The sequence below is a fragment of the Oncorhynchus clarkii genome, chromosome 18 (assembly GCF_045791955.1).
Source record: "Oncorhynchus clarkii lewisi isolate Uvic-CL-2024 chromosome 18, UVic_Ocla_1.0, whole genome shotgun sequence".
NCBI classification, from domain to species: domain Eukaryota; kingdom Metazoa; phylum Chordata; class Actinopteri; order Salmoniformes; family Salmonidae; genus Oncorhynchus; species Oncorhynchus clarkii.
The window spans coordinates 40,409,402-40,428,724 of NC_092164.1; the positions used below are offsets into that span (position 1 = coordinate 40,409,402).

Genomic DNA, 19,323 nt, shown 5'->3' on the forward strand with positions numbered 1-19,323 from the left:
TGCTGTTTGACTTTACCGGCAAAAATAAGCTTTTGAAAAAAACATTTTAAACATTTCAATTTCCTGATTGAACAACTTAGAACCACACCTCGAAAAACCGAGAATCAGCATAAGTGTGGTTGGTGCTATACGTTGGTGTTTGAAAGGGCATTCAGCGAATACTTTTGCTACTGGATATCGACATTGTTTGGGTACATTTAAGAACGGAGGTAAGTCAGCGCCGCTATTGAGACTTTGTTCTTCATGTAGGCTAGCCTACTAGCTAATTCTGGAAATGAAAGGGGGTACGTGGTCATTGTTACAATGTTTCTCTTACTGAGAAGGCTTAGAGTTGGCCAAACCCAGAGACAATTGTGTTACGTTGCCTAGAATCTAAATATCCTTGCACTTTGACACTTTCAACATTGATTCATTTGAACGTTTTATGCTTTTAAAGGAAACGACCAGATTCGATCAAACTCGAAGTCATTACTATTTGGTTAAATAATGCTTAGCCCATCGAGCTACATAAAGGTTGGCTATGTAGTGTATTTTGTGGCTATTCCCTTGGAAATTGCTTGGCTGGAGTGTGATCTGTCAGGTGTAAATCAAACACTTGTTTGAGTAGTTCTAGCCCAAGATTAGCGGACTAAACTCCGTGTTGAAGTCCAGACACTTCATAAACCGGAGTTTAGTCCGCTAGCCCAAGTGTCTACCGTTACTCCTTAAGGTCGAAAGGATATGTATTTATTTTGAGGTAGACCGGCTCTAGCAGCCAAACTCAATCTAAAGTGAATCTATTTTAAACTGTGATACGGTTCTAGAAACATGAAGCCCTTTACTTTCATATAACGTCAAGATAATTTCACAAATGCAACATATACAGTGTTTTTAACCGGCTTTAATACAGTTTCAACAAGCAGTATTTGTCAAGAGTTACACCAGCGTTTCGCAAACTCGGTGCACGTTTTGGTTTTTGCTGTAACACCACACAGCTGACTCAAAAGCTTGTTGATATTTGAATCAGCTGTATAGTCCTAGGGCAAAAACCAAAACGTGCACTATGGGGGCCCCCCAGGGACCAAGTTTGGGGAAAAACCCGGCGTTACAAACAGGTGTTCAGAGCATGCTAGATAGTTAGCACAGGTGGTCCCTCTATCTGTCTTCTGTAAACACGCGCATGGGCATGTGGGAACGTAAACCCTGTAAAATTTTCTCAATTGAACATGTCGTTTTTTTTATTTATTTTTTTTACAAATGATTTATAGCCGATATGAAAGATGAAGTCATTATCCTTCCAAAATAGTAACGCAAGGGATGCGTGATACTGTTCATACCCAGCGTCAGGACTCTTAACAAAACTCCCCCATACAGAAGATGTCGTCATCCAATGAACAAAAATATAAACGCAACATGCAACAATTTCAAAGATTTGACTGAGTTACAGTTCATATAAGGATTTCGGTCACTTGAAATAAACTCATTAGGCCCAAATCTATGGATTTTACATGACTGGGAATGCAGATCGGCGTCTGTTGGTTACAGATGCCAAAATTTAAAAAAAGTAGGCGAGTAGAACCAGTCAGTATCTGGTGAAACCACCTCATGCGGCACCACATATCTCCTTCGCATAGACTTGATCAGGCTGTTGATTGTGGCCTGTGGAAGGTTGTCCCACTCATCTACAAACATGCTTAATGGGTGACATGTCTGGTGTGTATGCAGGCCATGGAAGAACTGGGACTTTTTCAGCTTCCAGGAGTTGTGTACAGATGCTTGCAACATGGGGCTGTGCATTATCATGCTGAAACATGAGGGGATGGTGGCGGATGAATGGCACGACAATGGGCCTCAGGATCTCGTCGTGGTATCGCTGTGCATTCAAATTTCCATCAATAAAATGCCATTGTGTTCATTTTCCGTATCTTATGCCTGCACATACCATAACCCCACCGCCACCTGGGGCACACTGTTCACAACGTTGACATCAGCAAACCGCTCTGGTGAACATTCCTGCAGTCAGCATGCCATATGCATGCTCCCTCAACATCTGTGCCGTTGTGTGACAAAACTGCACATTTTAGTGGCCTTTTATTGTCCCCCGCACAAGGTGCACCTGTGTAATGATCATTCTGTTTAATCAACTTCTTGATATGCCCCACCTATTAGGTGGATTGATTATCTTGGCATAGGAGAAATGCTCACAAACAGGGATTTAAACAAATTTGTGCACAACATTTTAGAGAAATACGATTTTTGTTCGTATGGTACATTTCTGAGATCTTTTATTTCCGTTCAAGAAACATGGGCCAAACACTTTACATGTGTAAAAAATTTTTTTTACATTAAAGTAGTAACAATATGTTCCCTCAAGACACTGAGTATTCATTTCTTCTAAGAGATGAGAGAGCTAGACAAATTGCATAGCCTGTTTATGACAAGATTTCTTATTTTTTGTCAGTTCCAAATTAGAGGTCTAAAACATTCAGGGAAGTCAGGCTGGCGACAGTGGTTCAGTCAGTTGACTGCATTGGGTAAAGTAAGCCATTGTGGTCTATTTTCAGGAGGGCATAGTTTTGGGATGAGACTGTAAATGGTCTCGTACTCCCTCACTGTTGCTTCTCCTCTATGGGAAAGTCCATTGGTCAGGGATAGATTTGGCTCCTCTTCAATACTGTGTGCTCCAACCTCACTGAGGTCTTCAGCTTGATAATATTGTAGCCAACCCTCGTCTCTGACATAGCTCATTCCCTATGTCGGCAGATTGATAAGGGTGGCATTTTCTGAGCTAAACTGACCAAGACGCACCACAAACAACAACACATAACTTCACATAATTATGCCCTGAAACAGTGGCAATTTCCCTCAACCAGTGGCATAAGAGCTTTTTAGGTGAGCGTTGATGCCGCCATGTGATAAGCAGTGTCCACTTTGTCAAAGGCAAGGGCACAAAATATTTTGCTTGTCCATTCCCAGCGTGCCTCTCCAGGGTGCTGTTTTAGAGACTCATCCCTGTGGCGTTCCACCAATGTCCCGTCCAAAAAATGTATTTGTCATAAATCATGTAGCAGAATTAGGATATGTCATAAATCTAAATATATCTGTGCTGTATAGAAACCCTGTATTCAGTACTTGAATAGCTAAATTGATTAGTCACAGGAATCAGGACTAATAAAGCCAATGCAACGGCCTGTTTCACAAATGGTGGACCTACCACATGGATGGGCATTCATACAATTCCATTGCCAGCGACATGGTAGGCTACACCCCAGTAAGCACGAGCCGACATATTTTGGATGGCTATTCTTGGTTCTGTCCAGACCGGAAGTCTTTTTGTGTATTGCATATGTTAGGCTTAACACAGATGGGCATTCATAAAATTTCAGGCAACACTGTAGGCTACTACCCCCCCCCCCCCCCCCCCCCCCCCATGCTTCAAATTCTCACAAGTCTGGGCCGTGCGTTCTGATGGCCTCACAGCCGCCATCCCATTTCTGACACCAATGTAGCAACGCCTGGGCAAGGAAGCCAACCTGGGTTGCTGGAGTGAAAGGTAAACACCCTACGCATCGTGCCAATATGAGAAACCCATCCCATCCTGTAAAATCTCTTCATCAAGCCATGTATATTCTCCCCGTTTAACTATTTCTCAGATCTCTAGTTTACCTTAGGGTTGGGTGGTAAATTAGATTCATTTGAGTTCTGCAGTGGCGCAAGCATTGTAGGCCAAGGGTTAAACAAAAAATAAATGAATAATAATTAAATTTTGATACATTTTGATACTTTGATACAGGAGGGGGTTGAATATCAAATCAAATTTTATCGGTCGCATACACATATTTAGCATATGTTATCGCGGGTGTAGCAAAATGCTTGTGTTCCTAGCTTCAACAGTGAAGTTATCTCACTATATATATGAACTGGAAACGCTAACAAACTAAAAGATAGAATTCCCAAATACACAAATTTGAACCATTTTTTATATATATACATACATACATATATAAAAAATGGTTTGTGTGTGTAATATATACATACATACATACATACATACATACATGCATACATATACACTAGCAGGGGGTAAAGTACACTCCCTACATGCCAGGCTCAGCTGCTGAGTGGCTGTTCTAACCACCTCAGACATGAACTGAAAACGCTAACAAACTAAAAGATAGAATTCCCCTGGCCCTGCACACATACAGTACCAGTCAAAAGTTTGGACACACTCACTCATTCAAGGGTTTTTCTTAAAAAATATGAAATAACATTTATGGAATCATGTAGCAACCCCCAAAAAAAATCAAATTTGTGTGTGTGTGTGTATATATATAGCTAGTGTGGAACTCTGTGGAGTAACCTATCAGTGACACGCAGGGGGGGGGGTTGATAATTCCGATAAAGATAGCAGGAAATGTCAAACTAGCTGTATTGAGTCATGGAAGTGTCGAATCCCATTGTGACATTAACTGCGTCCTTTCCTGTACGTTTGACTTTATACTTGTTGCAGATAGGAGCAACTTTAATCTTTATTCATTCCTTTCTTTAAAAGGACACCCCAGTGTACACTGCCACATTAGTGACCTAAGTAGTGGGGGTAAAGGGAGGTTCCTATACTGTAAGCAATAGGTCTATGTATACATTGACCATACTTAATCTTTCATGAGAATCATGAAAGATTCATGAGAGTCACTTTGGAGACCTATTTCATTAAGCCTACCAGTAAGTCATTCTGGGAGGACAGGACTTTATGTATACTCGTGTTATGGGCTAATGGTTCTCTTCCCCATGTTAATTTGGGATTGATGCGTAGTTGCACACAGCAGATGATGTGGAAAATGGACACTAGACCTCTTTCAGACCTGAATAACTTGATTTTGAAGAGACCCATCTTCACCAACTATATTAATGTAGCTGCTACCTGCTTTTCATCTAGTGCCAGGCAGGAATCACTACACTGATGCTTTTCATCTAGTGCCAGGCAGGAATCACTACACTGATGCTTTTCATCTAGTGCCAGGCAGGAATCACTACACTGATGCTTTTCATCTAGTGCCAGGCAGGAATCACTACACTGATGCTTTTCATCTAGTGCCAGGCAGGAATCACTACACTGATGCTTTTCATCTAGTGCCAGGCAGGAATCACTACACTGATACTTTTCATCTAGTGCCAGGCAGGAATCACTACACTGATGCTTTTCATCTAGTGCCAGGCAGGAATCACTACACTGATGCTTTTCATCTAGTGCCAGGCAGGAATCACTACACTGATGCTTTTCATCTAGTGCCAGGCAGGAATCACTACACTGATACTTTTCATCTAGTGCCAGGCAGGAATCACTACACTGATGCTTTTCATCTAGTGCCAGGCAGGAATCACTACACTGATGCTTTTCATCTAGTGCCAGGCAGGAATCACTACACTGATGCTTTTCATCTAGTGCCAGGCAGGAATCACTACACTGATGCTTTTCATCTAGTGCCAGGCAGGAATCACTACACTGATGCTTTTCATCTAGTGCCAGGCAGGAATCACTACACTGATGCTTTTCTCGATTTAAAGCAACCGTTCTAAAGACCTCAGTTCCAATACAATTCTAAACACCTGAACCAGTCATCAGATCGTGGATGGCAGTGCACTGGATTCCGTGAAAGATCCATGTTGTGCTCAAGCTGTTGCTTGAAAACTGATGTCTGCTATTTTTAAATGTGCCATTAACCAATTGTAAAGTATATATTTTTTTAAAAGAACCAGATCCCATGAAAAGGCCTCATTTGTAATTCCTCCGTTAGAAACCACTGCCCTCCTTTTTCCTCTCGCCTTTTGACAGTGAGCCACTGACCCACATCTAAGATTCCACCCAGTTGGTTGGTAGGTAGGTAGGTAGGTAGCTTGCAGGTCTATTGCATTTGCAAAATAACTGGGACCATTGAGGGGGCATTCTGCAGTTGCTACATACATTTATGGATATGTACCCATTTAATTCTCAAGGAATATAACTTCTAAATATCTCATGAGCTTAGTTCAACTATTGTACTGCATTAGAACCCAAAATTGAAGCTTGTTTTACTCCAATGTTTGTAAACTAAGTAAATGTAAAGAAACGCTGTATAGCCTTTTTTTTTTTTTTTAAACACTGCTTAAACTATAATGTTGACGTCATGGATGCTCCGCGTATGAATTTGAGTGGTTCCACTTCTTCAGCCCCACCCCTCCGCCTTTTACAGAAACCGTGGCGGTCAAACGCTTTGTTTATTGTTTCGACTGCAGATTGCCTCGTTAAAACATCCAACAAGGGTATCAAAACATCTTCATCTCAACATTGTTGTTGCTGAAAGATCTCATTGATTGATTTTTGAGTTGCGAGGATCACAACCAGTGTATGAATCCTAAGGTTCCAATTGTATCTTTTCCAGCTCACATATAATACTGTTAGATCTGGCTCTATTAATTGGTCATCACGCTAGGTTACTCCCTACTCGTCTAGGCCAGAGGCGTTGTCTTAATGTCTATAGTGTGACCTGGCACCTTATCCTTTATGAGGGAACAGAGCTTGGCATTATGAGCCCATGTCATCAGGGGGACTTCTATGGAAAGCTTTTTTTTTGTGTTTTTTGTTGTTGTTGCCTTTGGTGTGTTGTATGAGCATCTGTGAGCTTGTCTTTAGTCCGGGTCGAATGTCATTTTCATCAATATCTCTGCTCACATTACCTCTTGTCTGTGTTGCTTCTCAATTCATAAATCCCAGTAAGTTGTAGCCATTATCTCTTTCAAATACAAGCTCTAAGATCGTAGCCGTTGACGTTTTTATACACACGTGCTGTTCATTCTGCCTATTTGGAAAAGAGAGCTGCAATGAAATGTGTTTTGCCTTACAGGGATGTCTGTTAGCATGTCTATGGAATTTTTTAGCCACGTCAGTGTTTGGTGAGTTAGCAGGAAGTATCGTCACTGTCAGCCTACCCACGGGGATATGAAATGAACAAACCCACGTTGAGACAATAGGTCTTGTTAACTGCTTTAGACTGGTCAAGTTGATGCCTTGTATTCATTATTTTTTTTAATTTGAAGATACATTTTAATAAGCCCCCCTCCCCCAAGACAAAAGCTGGGTTAGGTGACATACTCGACAATTGGACTCATGCATCACATGCTGTCTGCTACTGTAGCTACATTGTGGTGTTTGCCGTGTCATTTTAATAAGGTTAGTCTCACATTGCTTCTTTGTCAACCTTCTTGTTTTGGCTTTTCTGCCCGTTCAGCACAGATAACAGGGAAGCCTCAGCAGCACTGAGGATCATGTGAAATCTGGACTGACACAGGAGTCCAGTGAGTGAGGGCAGGAGGATTCCATTATTTGTGTTGGCAATATAAACACTTCTGAGTTCTCACTCTGTCGATGCAAAGATACACATGCATCCGTAGAAGGTTGCTGGATGGTTTTGACACAAAGACGTGATGTTGTCTCAAGGGATCCTGACAGGGTGAAGAACTATTAAATTGTCAACCATTTTTGTACCATCTGAGGAACCACCTTGCCCATTTAATGAGACAAAGTTGGGTGGGGGAAAAATCCCTGTTGGGGAACCGGAACGATTCTTCCCTGTTCCCACAGGGTAGCCTGTAGTAGTTGAACAAATAAACAGCTGTGGCCTTAGAAGATATGCAAAATGTAGCACCATCTTATCAAGGTCTCTCCAGCACTTCAACAGATGAGTCTCCAGTAGTAATTCAACAGAACTGGACTGTCACAATTCTGAAGAGGGTTCGTTTTTGCTCATCGTTCGTTGCTCTTCAAGGGAAACCTCAAATTAGAGAGAGACTGCCCCAGGTCTCTGGAAAGCCGGTTTATTTATACAAGGTGATGAGCATGCCGTCAGAGACCAGATGAGCCCAAAGCGAGAGTTTCCGTTAATCCTTACCTCACCAGACAAGTATTTCAACTGCCCCAAGTCTGTCCCTACCCCCACCCTCTGTTCTTCTTTTCATGCTATGAATCATGGGAAACTTGGTCATGAGGTTACTCTCCTCTAAATAGTGTACCATAGGAGATATTCCGAGCCCCAGTGCTGTCCTATAGACAGTTCACAGTTCTATCCCTCTTTCCGAGTGCTGTGTTCTCACCATGCTGTGTGTTCTCACTATAATCCCTTTTTTTAAAGTGTACCTGCTCTGGGGTGAAACCGTAAGAGGTCAACGCGGAGAGAAATTAGACCCAGACTTTGCCCGTGCAAGGCTGGCTCGGCCAGTGGCTCAACTCTACAGACGCCTGTGTCCTATTTGACTTGTGCCAGCCTGCCTGCCTTGCCGTCCATCCACACCCTTTATGTCGTCATAAGTCTGTGTACAGACTTCACACTTCATCCCAATAAGCCATGGGGCCTGAGAACCGTCTCTACACCCACTGACCGTCTTACAACCCTGATGCCTTTACCGTGCACCAGTCGACTAGCTCTCTGACTGCCCCGATGAATGTTAACCAAAAAGCCTATAAGTGAACTATACAGTGAGTGTGTCAGGCTAGTAGCGTACCTGTTAAAACCGCTGTGATGCCCAAATGGCAGCAATGTGCTTGTGCTATCAAGTGACCCACTCTTAGGTTTGCTCTTGCTTAGTTCTGGAAAACAACAGCTTTGTGCACATTTTTCCAGAACTGTGCTAATTCTAATGTCTTAAGGAGGTTATTGCTACACTATTTTTTTGTATCGGGTTTGAGAGAGCATAGGCTTGACCTTGTTCTTGTGAAAAGGTGTGTGTGTGTGAGAGAGACTCTCCACCACACACACACACATTCCTAAACAGTTTCCTCACACAGCCTCTGGGCACGATAAAGCGGAGCTGGAGGAGAGCCATGTCATTATGAAAAGTTTAATCAAACGATCGGCAGCGGGCCCAAAGTAAACTAAAGTCCAAGCACAGTAGTGGAAAACAACCTGCAGAAGCAGAGTCCTTGGAGCAGGCGGTAACCATGGCGCCGCTACTCTCCCCTATTTGACCCAGATTTTTTTCCTATGTGTTGATGTAGGCTGTGTGCTGTTTTTTAATTTTTTTTAATGTTTTATTTGTAGTTCTGTTCTAGTCTATTAATGTTCTGTATTATGTTTTGTGTGGACCTTTTAGGAAGAGTAGCTGCTGCTTTCGCAACAGATAATGGGGATCCCAATAAAAATGCCAGAAAGCCGCAGCTCTAATTTGCCTTAACGGCTCATCAGTGACCACCTTAAGCATGGCGATAAACCAAAGACGACACTAAGTAGTATAAACCAAACTTTTATGAAGGCAATAATGGTCTTGGCAGAACTTTCTTTCACACTGCAAAAGAGGTCATATAAATGGCTTCGGAGATGGTGCTCCACAGTGTATCATTTAGGCGTCCTCATGTGACTTAGCAAGGCTGGAACTGGGACGAGATGGGAACAACCTAGAGGCGAAAGGCGGATGCTTAGGCCCTTACAAGGACAACTGGTCCTTACTGTTTGCAAATAGGTTTTTTTCACCCTTGGTATGTCTTTCTCATGTCTAATGTTCTGTGGTCAGACCACAAACCCTTGAGTCTTAGAACTGGGGGACGGGGCAATGTGAGTCAATGTGTCGTCATCGGCACAGTTCGGCACTCATGAAGCAGACTTACTCACAAAGGTTTGCATCATTTTAAAATGGTGCGAGCTAAACACTGTTCTAGATCAGATGCTGGTTTGGGTAGAATCCAGTAAGAAGTACGCTCCTACACCTGCATTGCTTGCTGTTTGGGGTTTTAGGCTGGGTTTCTGTACAGCACTTTGTGACATCAGCTGATGTAAGAAGGGCTTTATAAATACATTTGATTTGCTACCACCTTAGGAGGTTAGGCTTGCAGTGATATGTTGGCTAAAAATAAAATGAACTAGTAGGACCATGTTCACATTACATTGGCTGTTTATTTTTTTAATAAACTCCTGTCTCAACAGATTAAACCCTGCAGACTTTAATCTGACTGGATACCCGAAGAAGGATCAAGACGCCGGGAGGCTTGAGCGAATCAGGACCTGACCTTTGGGGGCGGTGGGTTTGGGGATTGACCAACTTTGGCTATCTGATGCAAGGGATCTGGATGCATCAGGACTATCCCAAGATTGAGGGTCACAGAGGCTACCTGTCTTCACCAGCCTGCAGGGCGGCGACAGAGAGCAGGGCGCTGAACCGACAGAACCGGCGGAGCCCAGGAATGAGCGAGTTCTGGCACAAGATGGGCTGCTGCGTGGTGGCCAAACCCCCACCGGTGAGTCTGGGCCAGCTGACCTTTTATTTACTCATGTAGAGGTATAAAATGCCCACTACTCCAACGTTCTTTGTCAGGTTTCACAAAATTCCTCATCTAATAGATGTATTTGACTATGAAGTTTACTCCCCAAGCTTGCGCTATATTAGATCCTGGCCAATTCTATTCAGCCCTCTCTTGCCAAGTTCCACAGAGGTTGTTAGAGGTCCCTGGCTAATCTTGTAGCCAAAGGCAAGGTTTGGGCATCCCAGGCAGCCAAGCATGCTTACTCTGACCACACACAAGAACTTTGTGTTTTTGGCTGTTGCATTCAACACAAAGTTATCAGATTTGTATTGGTATGTACAGAGGCCCAATCAAGGGATTTAGGACAAATGCATGCTTAGAACAGCCAAAAGTGAAACACTCCCCAACAATCTATCTACCCATTATTTTTTTTACGCCAAGATGTTACGGGGGACCCTTTTTTTAAATGCATCAAAGTCCAATAAATCTGTTGGCAAAGGCTGATGTATTTATGGTGTTTTTCAGACTCCATCTGCATTCACTTACAGGCTGATATCTTTAAACAGGGGTTTTATAGCTTGCCGTTTAGAGGCATCCACATCATGAGCGATATCTTGAGTGCCATCTTTTGATTTGTTATTTCACGTGCACTGTACTTAGGGTGAATGCCAGTCATTAATATTCACTGACCATGTGACCCATATTTATAACTTTGACCGTGCATAGTTGTGTCCATCGGTAATGTAGGCATCACAATATTGGGACGGACTGTATTGAAGACATGTCCTTACTATCTTTACATTCTAGTCTGATTTTGATTTAATGACGCTACGATTGAATCGATCTGTCCAGGGAACTATAAAGCCTGGACCTAGAGTAGCTTAGCGTCATCAGGTGTTTCAAAGCAAAGCATTTCATGGAATCCTGGCCAGCATTACAGGGGTGAATAGAGGTCCTTTTTGATGACCGAACATATCAGTGTGTCGCCGGAGAGGGGAAGGACTTCCCTTTAGCTCTCCAGAAGCGACCGCTGACCCTTGACCTCAGGGCGGCACCCTTTCCTGGCCCGGGTTTTGCAGGGAGAGTTGCGTAACGGCGGGTTGTGTTCATCCGTTCCCACTCGTCAACAATGAACCCGGGGGCCCAGGAGAGAGGAAGGGGACTGGGCCCAGGAGAGAGGAAGGGGACTGGGCCCAGGAGAGAGGAAGGGTACTGGGGCACTGTCCCGTGGGATGGCTTTTTCCCTTCCTCTTTTCTTATTTATTTTTAGGGCCTGTGTTTGTTCTATTGTTGAGGGAGGACTGTACAGTTACGCCACTTTATATAAATACATGCAGGGGTTTACATGGTGGAACTGTTTAGTGAGGAAAGGGGCTTGTGTGGCATGTCTTTTTTTTAATATATTACTGCATTGAGACTCTTCTTACTGATGCTCTCATGAGATGTTGGTAGTTTGGGTCTGCCTAATTTCCTGTATGTCAGTCACGTAAGGTGCTACCCACTTTTCTAAGCACAGGCTATGCCAAAGGGATTCTGACACCAAATGGTTGCTATTACACATACTGAAGGCCTCTCTTGAAATAAGTTGCTAAGCGACGGTTTCTCTTTTGCAGCACACGCAGCTGACCAATTAGCTAGACCTTCCATCAATCAGCCACTGGATAGCCTACCTCCCGTTATGCAACGTTGTAGTGTGGGCTTATTTCTGAGTTTGGTATGACTCATGGCTGCCACTTGAGTGGATGGCCAACCAGCTGTGCATTTGGTTAGGTTTGGTATGCCTTTTTTAATGTTTTCAAGGGCTGTTTGGACTAAAGTACCAAACGGCAAAGTGTTTTAAGTTTTAATCCATTGCCGTATTGATACTCGGAAGTTGGTCTACACAGAGAGGCTCCTACTTGATCGTCGAAGAATGTCAATAGAGCCAAGAAAAGTATAGGGTTGCCTTATTTGGTCGCATGTGTTGTTTGAGTTCAATTCCTGGCATCTTACGTTGCTAGGTGTTCACTGATTCAATATGCCTGCTGAAATGGTCATGAGGTTGTCTTTCCGAGTCTGTGGGAATGACTGCTTTCCTCTGTCATGCCAATGTAGCAACAAGAATGGTCGGTAAGATGCCTGATTCATTGGGTATGTAGGCATGCTCCAACAGATCCTCCGAATTCAAGATGACGTCAAGAAGAAAAGACACACAGCGGTCTACCTTGTTTTTGTTACATGACTAGCTCATAGGATACAGGGTTCAACGTTTGGTCAGCAGCACGTTTGTAAACATCGGTCAAGGTTGCTTATGTAACACTTAAAATGGCTAAAGGTCTATATCCTGGTCAAATCAAATGTATTTATATAGCCCTTTGTACATCAGCTGATATCGCAATGTGCTGTACAGAAACCCAGCCTAAAACCCCAAACAGCAAGCAATGCAGGTGTAGAAGCACGGTGGCTAGGAAAAACTCCCTAGAAAGGCCAAAACCTAGGAAGAAACCTAGAGAGGAACCAGGCTATGAGCGGTGGCCAGTCCTCTTCTGGCTGTGCCAGGTGGAGATTATAACAGAACATGGCCAAGATGTTCAAATGTTCATAAATGACCAGCATGGTCAAATAATAATAATCACAGTAGTTGTCGAGGGTGCAGCAAGTCAGCACCTCAGGAATAAATGTCAGTTGGCTTTTCATAGCTGATCATTAAGAGTATCTCTACCACTCCTGCTGTCTCTAGAGAGTTGAAAACTGCAGGTCTGGGACAGGTAGCACGTCCGGTGAACAGGTCAGGATTCCATAGCCACAGGCAGAACAGTTGAACCTGGAGCAGCAGCATGGCCAGGTGGACTGGGGACAGCAAGGAGTCATCATGCCAGGTAGTCCTGAGGCATGGTCCTAGGGCTCAGGTCCTCTGAGAGAGAAAGAAAGAGAGAATGAGAGAGCATACTTAAATTCACACAGGACACCGGATAAGACAGGAGAAGTACTCCAGATATAACAAACTGACCCTAGACCCCCGACACAAACTACTGCAGGATAAATACTGGAGGCTGAGACAAGAGGGGTCAGGAGACACTGTGGCCCCATCCGATGATACCCCCGGACAGGGCCTAACAGGAAGGATATAACCCCACCCACTTTGCCAAAGCACAGCCCCCACACCACTAGAGGGATATCTTCAACCACCAACTTACCATCCTGAGACAAGGCCGAGTATAGCCCACAAAGATCTCCGCCACGGCACAACCCAAGGGGGGACGCAAACCCAGACAGGAAGATCACATCAGTGACTCAACCCACTCAAGTGACGCACCCCTCCTAGGGACGGCATGAAAGAGCACCAGTAATCCAGTGACTCAGCCACTGTAATAGGGTTGGAGGCAGAGAATCCCAGTGGAAAGAGGGGAACCGGCCAGGCAGAGACAGCAAGGGCAGTTCGTTGCTCCAGAGCCTTTCCGTTCACCTTCACACTCCTGGGCCAGACTACACTCAATCATATGAAGAGATGAGTCTTCAGTAAAGACTTAAAGGTTGAGACCGAGTCTGCGTCTCTCACATGGGTAGGCAGATCATTCCATAAAATTGGAGCTCTATAGGAGAAAGCCTCCAGCTGTTTGCTTAGAAATTCTAGGGACAATTAGGAGGCCTGCGTCTTGTGACCGTAGCGTACGTGTAGGTATGTACGGCAGGACCAATTCAGAGAGATGGGTAGGAGCAAGCCCATGTAATGCTTTGTAGGTTAGCAGTAAAACCTTAATCAGCCCTTGCCTTAACAGGAAGCCAGTGTAGGGAGGCTAGCACTGGAGTAATATAATAACAAAATGTGGTTCTAGTCAGGATTCTAGCAGCCATATTTAGCACTAACTGAAGTTTATTTAGTGCTTTATCCGGGTAGCTGGAATGTAGAGCATTGCAGTAGTCTAACCTACAAGTAACAAAAACTTGGATGAATTTTTCTGCATTTTTGGACAAAGTTTCTGATTTTTGCAATGTTACGTAGATGGAAAAAAGCTGTCCTTGAAACAGTCTTGATATGTTCGTCAAAAGAGAGATCAGGGTCCAGAGTAACGCCGAGGTCCTTCAGTTTTATTTGAGACGACTGTAACAACCATTAAGATGAATTGTCAGATTCAACAGAATATCTCTTTGTTTCTTGGGACCTAGAACAAGCATCTCTGTTTTGTCCGAGTTTAAAAGTAGAACATTTGCAGCCATCCACTTCCTTATGTCTGAAACACAGGCTTCTAGCGAGGGCAATCTTGGGGCTTCACCATGTTGTATTGAAATGGTCAATGGCTATGGTACCTGCTAGCCTGCATCAGGAGATGATAAACTAACAATATAGTGGACAATTAAAAAGCCTTCGTTTGTTTTATGGCTTATGCATAGCAAGAACAATATATGTAATATTCTAAGCCATCACATTTAAAAAATAAATACAAATAAATGTAAAAATCCACTACTTGACTACTTCTGCAAGTTTTTTGCATAGAGGCTTTTTTGACATTGTTTACTATCCAGCATCAACTTCTGTTTGTTCTATAGTATTTCATCCCATGAACAATGTACCACCTTATGGTTTACACCTATAACCAAATAAGTGTTCCTCTCCTGTGTCTTTAATAAAATAAGCTGCTTATTTGGAGACAACATGTTGATCATTGTTCGATTAAGTGCATGTTTATGTTGTAATTTTAGAGCATCTTCTGAATTAAAATCTAATTTCGCTTTCATTTTTGGTTGCACAGCCGCTGTGCTATGCAGTTGCCTAGCCATATTTGAATTACTATAGGTCACTGGCCACTGACCTCTGGCGTTTTGCATTTGTTTCAGAAAAAGAAGAGGAGGAAGATTGACTGCAGCATGATCGGAGAGCCCACAAACTTTATGCACCTCACACACATTGGCTCCGGGGAGATGGCGGAAGGTTTGCCGCCGGTATGTATAAAGTTTTGGCTACTTTCATGAAGACAATCCTTTTTACACATTTTGTAATCAGTGTTTTTGAAGAATGATAGGTCAGTCTGTAATCTTGATTGCCGTTGGGATGCTCATAGTGAGTACTATTATTTGGTCTTTGCGTTGTACTTGCATTGCAGGTCAAATTCATTTTTTAAAAACTGTTATTTCAACACTTGGATCAAGTCTGGAAGATATTGCTTAAAACATCTCGGTGCACCATGGTACAAACCAGGGAATTAGTCTTGTCCAGAGGTTTTCTTTGGACAAAAATGAATACAAAAACACTGCTTTCATACATGAACTGCTACACTTGTCCCACACCCATTCGTTGGCTAACTGGCCCATCTCCAGCCAGCCACCTGCAGCCTCACTTTTGAACAAGGCTCAGCCTGTGCAAGAGGCGGAAGTGGTCCTGTGAAACACAGGCCCTGAAATGGACCCCCTCCCTACCACTTCATGCCCATGATGTTCCCTACACCCTATTACTCAGTCCCTCTTCCCTCCCTGGGAGTGATTCAAGAGGGCACACAGAGAAGGGACAGTGACAGGGGACACAGCTGGAAGGCCTTGGCTGCTAAATGAAAGGCCCCCTCTGTGTCCTGCAACGCTGGTTGAAGATTCCCCCAATCATCTAGCACAGCAACCTAAAACAAGAGCTCCTTTCTGTGCCTGTTAAAGGGGAACTCAGACATCCCACTGAAAACCAAGTCAACTCACCAGTGATCAAGTCTTGTTTACTTAGCATTGACAACCTTAATGAGCTTTAATGCCGAATGAGAGGCGTATAGGTTTTGTGTTTCCACTAAGCCGGTGACTCCATTGCGAACCATGACTAACCCTTATAATGATGCACAGTGTAAATAGGTGTGGTATACAAACACTGCTGCCTTTTTTGTTGAAGCAGAATTATTACATAACACCATTACGAAACGTCTGTCTGTGTAATCTTGACACTGTCTCCTTCAGCGCTGTCAGTATTCCGACTACAGGTTTTTGTTTTGAGTTTTCATGCACCGTGTTCTAATGTTGCAAAGTTAGTTAGCATTTCCACATAAACTAGAGGTGGGTATCCATCAACCGCTCGGGATTGTAGGGCTACAGTGTGTTCCCATTCGGCATATGAAATATCAACATATCACACCATTTGTGAGTGAGCGAAGGGCACTTACTTAGCAACCACAGTTTGGGTTGTGTAATCCAGCTGCAGGTGGAATGACTCAAGGTATCTTTAATAACACCAAGTTTGACATAATACCAGAAAACAGGTCATATTTTCAATGTCCTCTGTTCTTGCTGGTTGACGCTCCACTGAATTTGACATGACTCTACCAGGGAGTGATGTTCGTATGACTGCCATGTTGCTCTTGTCCCTCATGCAGTCAGGGTCAGTCCAGGAACAGATGAGGTCCAAAGGACCCAGCACCAATGGCAGAAGCAGCCTCTTATAGCCAGTAAGTACCGTCTATATACTCCAGTGTGCACACATACTCACTCTTTAGATCATACTGTTTTAGGGGTTAAATAAATATGTCCAGCTGAAAGTGTTCATCTTAATTAGTTTATTTTAGACTGGGGAATTGTTTGTCAAGCGGTATGAGTGGGATATTAATGGATGGCTCTCCTTATCTTTTGTTCTTCCACATGACGACGATGAACTACTAGCCTAAGTTCTTGGAAAACTTTTTTTTAATGCCTTACTGTGTATTTTTTTATTTTTTTTGTATTTGAAGATATTCTTCAATGTTTAACTTTTTATTCAGAAACTACTGCTCTCCAATGACATGTTTTGTTTGCGTTTTCAGACATCTGGACCAATCCAAGGACTCGACGTGAGCTCATTTCCCCTTTCCTCTGACCCAGCCTCAAGCCAACCTTCATGGACCAACTCTGCATATTGCACTTAGGCCCACAATGACCACCGCAAATGGCACAAAAAATAAATTTAAAAAAAGATGCCTTAATTTCCCAGAATCCCTTTCGTCCCCCATCATCCAGTTTCAAATGGAACATGACTCTTGCCTTGAAGCGGGAAAGTACCCTGGATTCTCACTCAGCACTGGGGACTGGACGGGATTGTGTGTGGGCTTTTAGGAGGTATTTGTTACACTTCAGGCTGCTGGCGGATACAGATTTTCCCATTTGCCTCTGTCTCAAGCAAGGGATTGTCCGAACATTTCATATTTCACCAACAAGACCGTCTCACAAGTGTGATACTGCTCTTTCAATAACGCAAACAAAAGTTTTCTTTGTTCTTGACACGAAGTGGCGTGCATTTGTGCCCTTTTAAAAGTGTTGTCTGTAATGAGTATAATGCCTTTATAAGTAGTAAATGGTTGAAACTGAGCCCATATGTTTCCTATAGTGCCATGACAAGCAGGCACTTTTCATATGTCTTGCTAAAGTGCAGTGGTCAAGTTGTTATTTAGGTTTTGGAAGCAAAGTTGCTCAATTGACAAGCAGGATGTGGCATCACCCCTGGCTCCACCCGCTACTTGTCTGGAGCAGTTTAAGATCCAGTCTTAGCAGCACTGTAGACATACAGGGTGGGAGTGGTCACGTGTAGGCCTACTTTGCTAATGTTTTGGCACTTTGCCCATTTCACGTGGATGATTCTTAGAAGTTTTCTAGTCTTTCTCACACACATTCCACCATTAGTCACTCAGTCTTCCTTACAAACGCACGCCAAGTTTTTCATAGACAACCCTCTCATATATATATACTTCTACCTTAAGTGTTATTGCCAAAGTTATGCCTTTAGATATTAGTTTATTTTTTTTTACCATGCCTGCTTTAACACCTTTAACACCAGCACATCTGAACACTGGATAGCGCTGGCAGGAAGCCAGTGGCGGTTAGAGCGTTGGGGCAAGTAAGGTGAGAAATGTATCGATGTGCCTTGCTCATAGGCACTGTACGATGGCTGACCCTGTAAAACACTGCACCTATCCGGTGTACGTGACACAAAAAAGAAGAGATTCATTACCTTCTGTCATGTCCCATAGACTCCCTTTTTGAGGTTTTAAACAAGTTTGTATGGGGTAGTAGTCTTTTTGCGCAATCCACTTGTAAGCGCTTGAAAGCTGAATAACTAATCTTAATCCTTTGCCTTTATCTAAAAACTAATCTAGTTGGACTGTTAGTTCAGCAGGTTTATGACGCCAACATCTCAAATGTATCATAAACTATGGCAACTTGGCCTTGGTTCTCCTGTTGCACAGTGTTCCTCTTAGAATTGGCCCCTGCCTGTCTAAGCTGAGACATGCTCATTCACTTTTTAGCTATTCTGAAAGGTGACTTTATGGGCTTTCTGTTTCAATGGCAATCTACAGTTCAGGTTAGAGGAAACAGCAAAGCCTATAATACTACGGTGAGAAAGTGATGGCTGATTTTGCTTTCTGTTATTTTTCAATTTATCAAGTTATTTTGCCTCATTACTGGTAAATGGACCCACTGTTGTCATTGTATTCAATATGACATTTAGATGCATGCCTACTACAGTTCAGGCAAACACTTGCCGTATGAGAGAGTCATTTTTATTATTTGTTTTACGACTGCCCTCCATATTTTTGTCAGCTGTGGAGCTGGGTTTTTATTTTTAAATTTTTTAAAAAGTTTTATTTGAAGATTTATCTCTGACTGAAGAGATTCCAGGATGCAATGTACGTGCTTTCTTTTTTTCAGTTGCACTGTTTTCCTGGGTCTCCCTCTTTAGTTTGAATTGCACATGTGTTCCACAGTCATCCTATGTGGACGTTGGTGTGATAGTAGAGGAAGTATTTCAACAGCCGCAAATCTGTGTGTTTTCTCCGCTTCTGGGCTTTTTCCCTCCTGAAAATACAGTCTATTTTATGTATCCATGTGTGTTTCTTGTTTGTTTACTTGAAAGTGCCATTTACTTTGAAGGGGCACATCCTCCAGAGGTTTATTTTATTTATTTATTTTTACCTTTTTTTATTTAACTAGGTAAGTCGGTTAAGAACAAATTCTTATTTACACACAAGTGCATATGAAAAATAAATGTTCCCCAATTCTGAAAGAGGGTAGCCCCAAGTTTGGGAACCCCTGATTTAGGGAATAGTATGCAGACAAATTATACCCAGTTTGGTGATAAGTCAGCAATACTTTCTGAGTTC

The 19,323-nt window shown here is 43.0% G+C and overlaps 1 protein-coding gene across 1 annotated transcript; it reads left to right on the forward strand.

Moving 5' to 3' along the window:
- The first annotated feature begins 21 nt into the window (after positions 1 to 21).
- LOC139373489 (CDC42 small effector protein 1-like) lies at positions 22 to 19,043 on the forward strand. Its single transcript, XM_071114066.1, has 5 exons — positions 22 to 209; positions 9,930 to 10,240; positions 15,062 to 15,166; positions 16,570 to 16,641; positions 16,993 to 19,043. The coding sequence occupies exons 2-4, from the start codon at positions 10,058 to 10,060 to the stop codon at positions 16,636 to 16,638; spliced, it is 357 nt and encodes a 118-aa protein (XP_070970167.1). The 5' UTR covers positions 22 to 209; positions 9,930 to 10,057; the 3' UTR covers positions 16,639 to 16,641; positions 16,993 to 19,043.
- The last annotated feature ends 280 nt before the right edge of the window (positions 19,044 to 19,323 follow it).

Bases quoted from the DNA above. Each gene is read 5' to 3' on its own strand.
- LOC139373489 (XM_071114066.1), top strand. From the start codon at position 10,058: ATGCAAGGGATCTGGATGCATCAGGACTATCCCAAGATTGAGGGTCAC. The intron at 10,241-15,061 runs GTGAGTCTGGGC...CATTTGTTTCAG, and splicing joins TGGTGGCCAAACCCCCACCG to AAAAAGAAGAGGAGGAAGAT. The intron at 15,167-16,569 runs GTATGTATAAAG...TCCCTCATGCAG, and splicing joins TGGCGGAAGGTTTGCCGCCG to TCAGGGTCAGTCCAGGAACA.